Consider the following 10,434-nt stretch of genomic DNA (forward strand, 5'->3'; position numbering starts at 1 on the left):
GATGCTACAGTTTTAAGGTAACATTTTTACGTATATATGTTAACATTACAAAATGCATTATTCATTTTACACGTGTGATTCAGTTAAGACATTTTTAATCCATTGCTGTGAAGAGTTTGTTACTGTGTGGTCTCACCCTATGCCATTATTTTAGTCACCACTTTTATCAAAGAACAAAAAATTACTCCAAATTTTTAGTTATTTTCCCAGCCATCCAGTTTTCGAAAAGTAACCTCTGCAGTTGGTGAGAGATTACCCATAGCCTTGATTAATTAGGCTATGTGCAATTTCCTAAGGTATTTTGTTCTTTAATTTTAGGGTGGATATCCTAATGGCCAAATAAATGGGTTCAAGCATTCTTTATTGAGCAATGGTCGAATCCCTAATGGTCATGTGGCAAGAATACATGTTCACATCACAGAAAATCCTCAGGTCAGTGATTCTCCATGATTTTTTATAATAAATTTTGATTCTGTCTTACCTTTTGCGTTTGAAGTCCATTCTGTGTCAAAATTATTTTTAAATATCCTATTAAATGTGAAACATGTCTTCACTGACTGACTTTCATTAACTATTTTATCAAGTGAATCCATTGTATAATTAAAGTCTAAGCCCTAAGTGTATGTTCAGGATAGTACCACATAGTGGGAATTACATAAATTTTCATGACCAACTAAATTCTTGCATGTAACTTCACAAAATGTTAAGTATGTGTTATTCATAATCATCTAAAAAATACTACCTTGATCAAAAAGTTCCCGGAATAACCACCGTGTGGCGCTCCCATCGTTCCGATTTGAGTTCTGTTTTTTTTTGTTAAATTGGTACATCTGTTGTTGATATTCCCTTTAAATCTTAGTGTCATAACTTGACATTTGCAAAAGTTACGGTCGGTTTTCGGTATGTCCATCAGTGCTTCCTGCGATTTTTCCATTACTTCCTCTCGGCTGCTAAAACGCGTTCCCCGTAATGGTTTTTTAACTCGATTGAACAGAAAGAAGTCACAGGGAGCCAAATCAGGTGAATTCGGTGGCTGTTGGATGGTATTTGTTGCATTTTTCGTCAAAAAATTACGAATAATGATAGCACTGTGCGACGGTGCGTTATCATGGTGCAAAATCCACGAGTTTTCTGCCCACATTTCTGGTCTCTTTCGGCGAATTGCTTCACGCAAACGTCTCATAACGCCCAAATAATACTCTTTGTTTACTGTCTGGCCTTCTGGCAAAAATTCATGATGCACTACACCGTTGTAATCCATGAAAACCGTCAGCATTGCCTTCTTTTTTGACTGAAAACGACGTGGTTTTTTTGGTCTCGGCTCATTTGGTGAACGCCATTCACTTGCCTGATGTCTGGATTGCGTGTCGTACTCATAAACCCACGTCTCGTCTCCAGTAATGATCCTTTTGATGAATGTGGGATCGGATTCAGCCTCGCAAATCATGTCTTTTGCGACGTCAACACGGTCTCTTTTTTGCATGAAATTGAGGTCTTTTGGCATGCTACACGACGGAAACCCAAATCATTAACCACAATGTCTTGGGCGGATCCATAGGCAATGTTCAAGTCCTCCGCTATTTCTCTGATGGTTAATTTGCGGTTATTGACCAACATTTCTTTTACTTTATCAATTTTTTCACCGACTTTCGATGTCGATGGTCTGCCACTGCGTTCATCATCTTCGATTGACTCACGACCACTTCTGAACCACTCTTGCCACTGGTAAACGACCGTTTTTTTTAGAGAATCGTTGCCGAAACACTTTTCCAACATTTCCAACGTCCGTGCGCCACTAAATCCGTTTTTTACGCAAAATTTAATACAAGTTCGTTGTTGCAAATTTAAATCCATTTCTGCAATTGTAAAAAATCGCCAACACACACAGAGATAGATGTACTCTTGGCTACGTAACTTTTGCAAATGTCAAGTTATGACACTAAGATTTAAAAGGAATATCAACAACAGATGTACCAATTTAACAAAAAAAACAAACTCAAATCGGAACGATGGGAGCGCCACACGGTGGTTATTGGGGGATCGAGATGGTGCGGGGGCTAACGTACTGGCTTCCCACCCTGAGGGCGCGGGTTCAAATCCCGGCGGTGTTGAATATTTTTCAGAGGTATCTCGATCCCTACTAGAGGTGCTTTGTGGAGGGCACTTTGAGTGAGTACGGCGTCCGTCGGATGGGACGTTAAGCTGCGGACCCCTTGGCGCCTTTCGTAAAGAGTAGGCTAATGCCGACGCCGGGTTTCTCTCCACCCTTCATCCTTTCCTGTCCATCCCCTATGGCGCAAATGACCTTAGCTGTCGGTCGCCTCCCCTAAAAACTACTACTACGGTGGTTATTCCGGGAACTTTTTGTTCAAGGTAGTAATTCCTGAAACTTTCTCAATAAGGCTAGCCAAATGTTAGGTCAAATTTGATATGCTTTCTGTGATATTGGCATTAGCACAAGCTTAAGCTGTTTATGATGCAAGTCATTATCATCTTAGAGTAATAGTAAAATACCTGCGTAAAATAAACTCTTGAGGTTAATTATTTCTTTTTGATAATTTTGGATGGAAAAAACTTCTAAAGATAAAAAGTTCTACCTTCAACTTTAAAGGGGGCAGCACAGGACAGGGAATTGATTAGTGATTATATTCAAACAATAAGAATTAAATAGTAACCATTGTTTCCTTATAGTATAACTTTTAATTTTAAACCAAAGGCTAAGTGTAGGTTAAAATATAGGTACATTGTGGGTAATATTGAAATGTCAATAATAAAATTTGTTAAAATATTTATTGAGACAATTTTCTCTTTTGTTGATGTGGAAATACATATTTTATTGACAATGGATTTTTGCATATTTCAAAGAATATGACTTAGAACCATCATCTAATGAAAAGGATGTGAATTGAAGAAGTAATCACTGTTGTGGTAGTGAGTGAATAGGTTAGATTAACTGCCCTCCTTTCCAAACTCAATTTACCTTTCTGTTCTACTATTAGGTTATCCCAATAAGTTATGCTGCAAATCTGTACCCACAGACATTCCTGAAATTCCAGGTTTCATCATTTGAAATGATTGAATGGTGATTTTTTTGGCTTAATTAAATATTGTCATAAACCAGGTCCAGCTGATCTCCTGGGGCCAGGATCTTATAAAGTGGCATATCCACAAATATAGCTGTATATTTCTCATGAAATTTATTTATTAGCTGTGCAGGTCATTGAGCTTGTATTTGCCCCAAGCCATTTCAATATGAAGCCGCTATTTCAAGTAATCTTTAGTTTCAACCAGTTGGAAATAGAATCTCCATAGTTAGAAAATGTGCGTAAGTATATAAGAAAAGCCCATTATTGTTAAAATATTTTGCATTCGCACCTTAGATCAAAACTTCTGATAAAAAAATGATAGTACAATATTTATACCTACTTCGTTGAAATCTGCAAAATGGAGCACTTAAACTCATTTAATTGATCTTTTCCATCCGAAAAATGGCAAAATTAAGAGTGTGGATTTCTTCGTACGAATATTTAAATATAGCTAGGATTTCACCACCCTGTTTTTTTAATGTATGAATATTACTGGAATGAATATACTAAATAAGTGGTTTTTAAATTGTTGCAATTAACTCTTCAGTGCATTTATACAGCCGGCATTGCAAGGAGGTATGTCATATGGTGAAAGTTGTTCTCAATAAATTAAATGAATTATTTGCAATTAATAGATTCAAAGCGCATGAAAATAAATACCAATTTATCTACATTCTGTGGTTCCTTGATTAGCGTTAAGGTTGTGTTCCAAAGAGTCCTTATGCCATGCAAATTTTCATTAAACGTGTGATAGCTTTAAAATATAGGAGGTATGGAATTGTTCAATGTACATAGCATAGCAATTCATCAGTTGAAGTAGTAGACACTAAATTTACTACATTTAAAAGCTTAATAAATGTTTTTAAATGATGTTTGCTATTGCTATAATCATTATTATTTCCAAAGGCAATATATAAACCTTGCTTTGTTTGTATAAATATGTGAATGATCTCATTGTGTGATGAATATCTTCTCACGTAAACCTAAAATTTCCATGATTTCGGCATACTTCCATGTTCTCACCAAGATCATTGGTTTAAGGAGACAATTTTCTCTAGCAATCCTGCTAGCATATTCAGTTTGAAGGTCACTTTCAACCTAAAGATGCTAGAAGGATTGTTTGTGAAACGATGTTTTGCTCAACCCAAAGATCTTTGTGAGAACCCAGAAGCATGCAGAGATCAACTGATCAAAATTAAAGAAACCTATGCACTAACATTATCATTCCCATATTTCAATAAGTGTGGCGATGGATTTCACCTCACTTCATCACCTTCTTATCTTTAATCTGAGACTTGAATAAAATTAAAGCATTGAGACTAATGACTGCTTGTGTAAGAGACATAGTTTCACTGCTTTGAATCAGATCATGGTGCAAGAATCATTTTTATTCTTTCTTATGATACACTATGTGAATGTGTCAGTATTTGCAGGCAGGCAGGTGCGACTTGACTTATTATTTATTCTTTTTTTCAAACTGGTGACTTGAACTGTTGAGGTTGTGAACTTCAAATTGCATGCAGTTTCATGCTGTGAAATTCTCAAGCTGTCTGTTTGTAAAGCACTCAATCGCTTTCATTTAATCCTTGAGATTTTTTACTTTTCCGTACAAGTTTTGAAGGATTTTCTGTTCAATGACCTGCAATACCTTCCTCTCTTCACGTAATTTTGCTTGATATCACTGGCTACTATTAGATCTATTTCATCTTATACAAAAAAAGACAAGTATCTAAAACTGCAAGTACATTATTTTTACATGTTTTGCATCTAAAATGGTTGTTTTTCTATGATTATTTAAATACCCTTATCAACATTTTAGCCTTAAGACCACTTTGTACTATAGCAAAATTACAATAAAAAAAATTCTGTAAAAAAGGGATGACTGTATCTAGTTACTAGTTAATACTAACCAACTTTTAAAGCATGTCAAAAGGTGTACCAATTGCATTGGAAATTTTCCCACGTCAAATGCCAGGACTTATGTATTTTTTATGATATACCTGTTGAATGTTGATAATTTCAAGTTATTTATGTCTTACTTTCATCTTTATGCCTTCACTCAAATGATATCTTGAACATTGAGTAATGAATGACAGCAATAGTGTGCAACAGTAGCCATCCCTCTGTTATAAGAAATTCAAGAGAAGCCTGAAGTTTATTTCTTATCGTTATTACTTGATGATAAGAATTCCGAGCAGCAGTTAGACTGACATGCACACCATTTCCTTTCATTTCAATTCATTATGTCATAATATTTCAAAACCCATCATTAACTGAAATTGATGTATTGGCATATCAGTTCTGTGGATGAGCCTTTCCATCTAGATTGTCTTCATTAAAAGATTGAAATGTTTTTCTAAAATTGCACTCTATCAAGTCATTGCAATAAGGAGCCTCAAAAAGAAGTACAATAGGGTGCCAATTATTGGACATATTATCCCATCACCATCCATTTGTTCAAGAAATCAATAGCAATAATTTCAACAAGGTGAAATTTATTGAATTGTTAAAGTGTATGAACTATTTTATCAAGGAACTAATTGGTGTTTTCTTCATTGTTGTATATTTCTAAAATTTCTAAATTTTCTTAAATGATATTATTTTGTTCTAATAAAATTTCCTTGTCAGCATCAATGATGAAGAAAGCGCCAAATAAGTCTCTGTTAGATATTCGACTTTTGTTGACACAAAGACAAATGCACAATATAATCCTGAAATTAAGGTCGTATTAGTGTACTAGTAGTTTTGTCTAATTTATGTATATGCACCATGAGTCCCTGATTTATGCAATGAAAATTTCCGCTTAAGATGAAAACCATGTAACTCAACAGCATGGTTACACTAATACACACTTAACTCTTATTAAGCTATCCTATTTTATTATTGGCTAAGTAAAGAGAGATGGAAATTGCCATTTTTTTAAATTACTTCAGTTACCAACAACATATGATGATAATACAAATTTAATGTTCACTGCAGTGGATAATTGAAGCTATAAAAAATAGAATTCATAAAATGTGAAGGAAATGAAAAATGATGCATTAAGGATGTAATACCGCACCTATACTACATAAAGTAGTACAGGTGCGGCAACATAACTTCCTTTTTTGAGATGCAAAATGCTTTCAAAAAAGGAAGTTTGTTGCTACACCCTGTATATATGGGAGAAAGAAATCATGTAATTAGTATATGTATTTATGCAGGAGATGGAGGCACTCATTAGTTTCTGTTTAATGTATGTTTATGTTTGCATGACAGCTTTTTCTTAATGTAAACCTTATTATAGCACAACATAGTATTGGATACTGTTGCACCCTGAATACCTTTGTAATGTGTGTAAAATTTTCATAGTTAAAATTCACCCTGTGCCTTAAAACTGCATCTGTGATTTCTCAATTATGCAAAAGAATTTCACCATCTCTTTGGTCTCATATGTTTTAAGGGTTTTCGATATCTCAATTTCCTACTATGTTTAAGAAATTTTGCCTTTCTTATGTAGTTGTTTTTAGCTACATCAAATATTCATTGTTTACCTCCTTTGCATCAAATTATTATTGTTCTTCAAAATCATTAGTTTCCACATTTCATTCCATCGTCCTGTAATTTCAAAGAGTACCTTGATTACATTTTCCTCCTTAAATCCCTTGTTGTCCTGGGTATCTCTATAATGCAACATCAAAGCAAGTGTGTCTATCTGTCAGCACATTTAATGCAAAAGTGCCATTTACTGATTTATTTCAAACTGTTGCAAATGCAAAAACATCTAACATCATTCAGGTTATCATTTCGTAAAATGCTGGGATATTACATTTTTATGATGTTTGTTGGGCTATAGCCATAGTGAGTCTCCCATTGCTGCCTCGTTATTCTTACTGTACTCTTTGGCCCATATTAAAGTCACTAATAGAGTTTTGTCTGCCCATTGTTTTTGATGCATGTGAGACAAGGGTTATATAATTTTTCCACAAAGATTTGAACGGTCACATTTAAAATTCTTTTATTTTTCAGTAATCACTGGCAGTAATTAATGGAAGAGTAAATAATTAGTAATAGTATTAGCTAAAACATCCATAGTTAAATTTTATTAATTCTAATTGAAAATGTAACTAATTTGTGTGTAAAAGAATACTTTATTACTTCCGTCATCATTTTCCTGTTTATGCTTTAGTTGACTTTGAACGGTTTCTTAGCATTGTAATGGAAAAAAAATTAATTGCACTGTCCCCACCAGTATCTGGCTTTTTATGAAACTCATTTTTTCTCCAAAATGATGTGATTTCTAGCTATATTTTGTGATAAAATTAATGCTCTACACCTTTTTTAAGTTAATCATCCTTCTGTGCATTTTTAAATTGCATAATAATCAAGAATTTGTCCAGCCAAAATATTATGAACCAATATTTGAAAGTGTGACATACAAGATTTTATGTTATAAAAGTAGACATCTAATGTTTGATGGCATTTTGCCCACTAAATTTGTTTGTGTGGAACTCATGAAATGAGTTGCTATTCACCAAGACCCAATCTATTTTCCATTCTGCAGTATGACAGTGGCGCAGAGGCCCGCATCCCTCTCCCAAAGCATGCCAACCGGTATACTGTCAACGGGGGCCACACAGATGGTGAAGGAGACACAGGGCGAAGGCCGGGAAGTAAATCCTCGGAAAAGGCTTCCAACCTGCTCCTCGGTGACTCAGAGGAGGAGGAAGAGGAAGATGAAGGGGTGGTGGAAGGGATGCTCGGAGGTGGTGGTGGGAACAGTGTGAGTGGTGGGGGTAGCATTGGAGATCCAGACACGACTCAGCTGACAAGCCTTAGCTACGATGCGAACGAGGAAGAGAGCGGGTGCATTGGTGTTGGTGGCCATGTGGGGGACTGTGGGGCTCCATCATCGGGAGGGGTCAGTCAGGAGAACTTGAGTCGTGCAGGGAATACTTCAGGGGAGGAGGTTGGGGCAGCGTCAAATGTCGGAGTGGCTCCGTCCCCTTGGCAGCAGCCTGATTACTCTTCAGGGCATGAGGATAAGCAGCAGTTATTCTTTGTGGATGGTAGTGGTGATCCCGGTCCCGGCCTAAGAGGGGGGGACGAGGCCGTGGCGGGCATCGGAGCTGCGTTGAGGTCAGGTGCACGGAGGCACATTCCCCACACTCTAGGCTTAAGCATGGGCCAGCCCCCATCCACCTCAACCCCATTGCTGGTTCCCAAAGGGTGAGGGACTCCTCCAAGGTCCTCTCACTTAAATGTTTCGGATGGATGCGGGTATAAACTTTTACGTTTAAACAATACACTTTGATATTTATAATTGAACTACCTTTTTTGCAAAGTATTTGCTACAGCTGTCACAGTTACAAAAACTCTTTTTATCAGTACTACTTCCTTTACTAGTTGTTACAAAGACTGGAAGGGATAAAAGGACTAATAGCGAATGTAGATAGATTTTTTGGAGCATGAGTGAATTTTTAAATTTTTCTCTTTTTTCCTCAAAGTAGTGTCGGGGTTGAGGACTTGTTTTGCCTTTATAATTTTGTATTAATTGTGGTAGTAGAGCTGAGTTAGATGTGAGAAAATGACAAAAATATGTGGGTGAGTGAGAATTGAGAAAAGCAAATGGAATTTTGACTGAATGAAGAATACAAAATACAAGTAGCCTTTAACGATATGAATGGAAATCACTGAAGATTTCCCAATGCCTTCAGGCGTTTTAAGAGAGCCTAACATTTTAATCCTCATGAGAAAATGTTACTCAATGGTAATCCATTTAGAGTATGTACTTGATAGAGAGGATGAAAGATTATTCCACAATGAGTTTGTTGACTATGACCAGTTTTACTGTAATGCAGTTTTATGTTGTTTCATGACACTTTGTATCTTGTTATCATCTCATCTAACTGGTTGTAGTCAATGAAACATTTGTAGAATGATTACCTCCTCTGATATTCATAGTATTTGATTCTTAAGATGATCATAATTTCTGGACTTCTGCATCCCAACTTGGCGTTTAGAATATCAAGAATCTCACATGTTTGATACTGCAGTCCTTATTTCTTGGGCAATACATTCTCGTTTGATGTATGTTATCATTGTATCCTTGCCTTTGTAAATTTTTATCCAAAATTTACCATATTATATATATGTGTATATATATATATATATATATATATATATATATATATATATATATATATATATATATACACACATATATATATACATATATATATATATATATATATATATATATATATATATATATATATATATATATATATATATATACATATATATACATATATATACATATATATATATATATATATATATATACATATATATATATATACATATATATATACATATATATATACATATATATACATATTTATTTATTTATATATATATATATATATATATATATATATATATATATGCATGTATGTGTGTGTTGATAAAAACACCAAAATGTAGGTGAATATGTTGGGGTTGTTAAATTGAAATCGAATATAAATAATTGTTTCACAATTACCACAAGATTTAGGTTGTCCAGTTTGCCAAAAATTTTTATCAAATGATGTCTCTTATAGCATAAGTATTTTGCCATTTTTGAGGATGTATGCTTGTACCTGCATGCCATATGTGTAGTATACCCTTTTTTATATTTCTTGTTCATTTCTACCATTGAGTTGAGTACCTTTGAAGTCTTGTTGTTCCAATAGAATACATGCCATAATTGACACGTTGTAAAAGTTCAAAGTAAAAATGCACTGATGTTATATGTAAATGATCTCCAGAGAAGGTGCTAGTATCTCTTCACATCCACTTCCTCTAAACACATTCTAGTATTTTAAAGTTTGCATTACAGATATTAGTGAGTATTCTGGCCCTCTTTTGTTTACCTCTAATTTGCCCATTTTGTAATGTGTGCATGTTTGTGTGCATTGCCTGTGAAGAAGTACAATATGTATCTCTAAGTAGATTTTTCCTAGCGCCGAATTCCACTTATAAACGTTTTCCTCAGGAGGGTCACAGGTGAATGAAATATGAATGTGCGCTAAGTACTGGAGGCATGCTAGCTTTTCATGTTAATGTATGATCTGATTTGTGCTTGGTGCTGCACAGAAGCCACAGTTGATGGAAGAACTCGCTCATCTCACTCACTCGCGAATTCATTCATATGCATGAATAAATATATATATATATATATATATATATATATATATATATATATATATATATATATATATATATATATATATATATATATATATATATATATATCCACACACACATACACACACACATATATATATATATTTAGAAATTTTGGATCCTTGGTGCCTTCAAATGTACA

At 34.6% G+C, this 10,434-nt stretch overlaps 1 protein-coding gene across 1 annotated transcript; it reads left to right on the top strand.

The window, feature by feature from the left end:
* Positions 1 to 318: 318 nt before the first annotated feature.
* Positions 319 to 9,170, top strand: LOC139686198 (zinc finger protein AEBP2-like; the record flags this gene model as incomplete). Its single annotated transcript, XM_071583367.1, has 2 exons — positions 319 to 432; positions 7,630 to 9,170. Coding segments are annotated over 2 exons (783 nt in total), but the record flags the coding sequence as incomplete, so codon positions are not given.
* Positions 9,171 to 10,434: the final 1,264 nt, after the last annotated feature.

Source organism: Hetaerina americana, unplaced genomic scaffold, assembly GCF_022747635.1.
Source record: "Hetaerina americana unplaced genomic scaffold, ioHetAmer1.1.p SCAF_1322, whole genome shotgun sequence".
Classification (NCBI taxonomy): domain Eukaryota; kingdom Metazoa; phylum Arthropoda; class Insecta; order Odonata; family Calopterygidae; genus Hetaerina; species Hetaerina americana.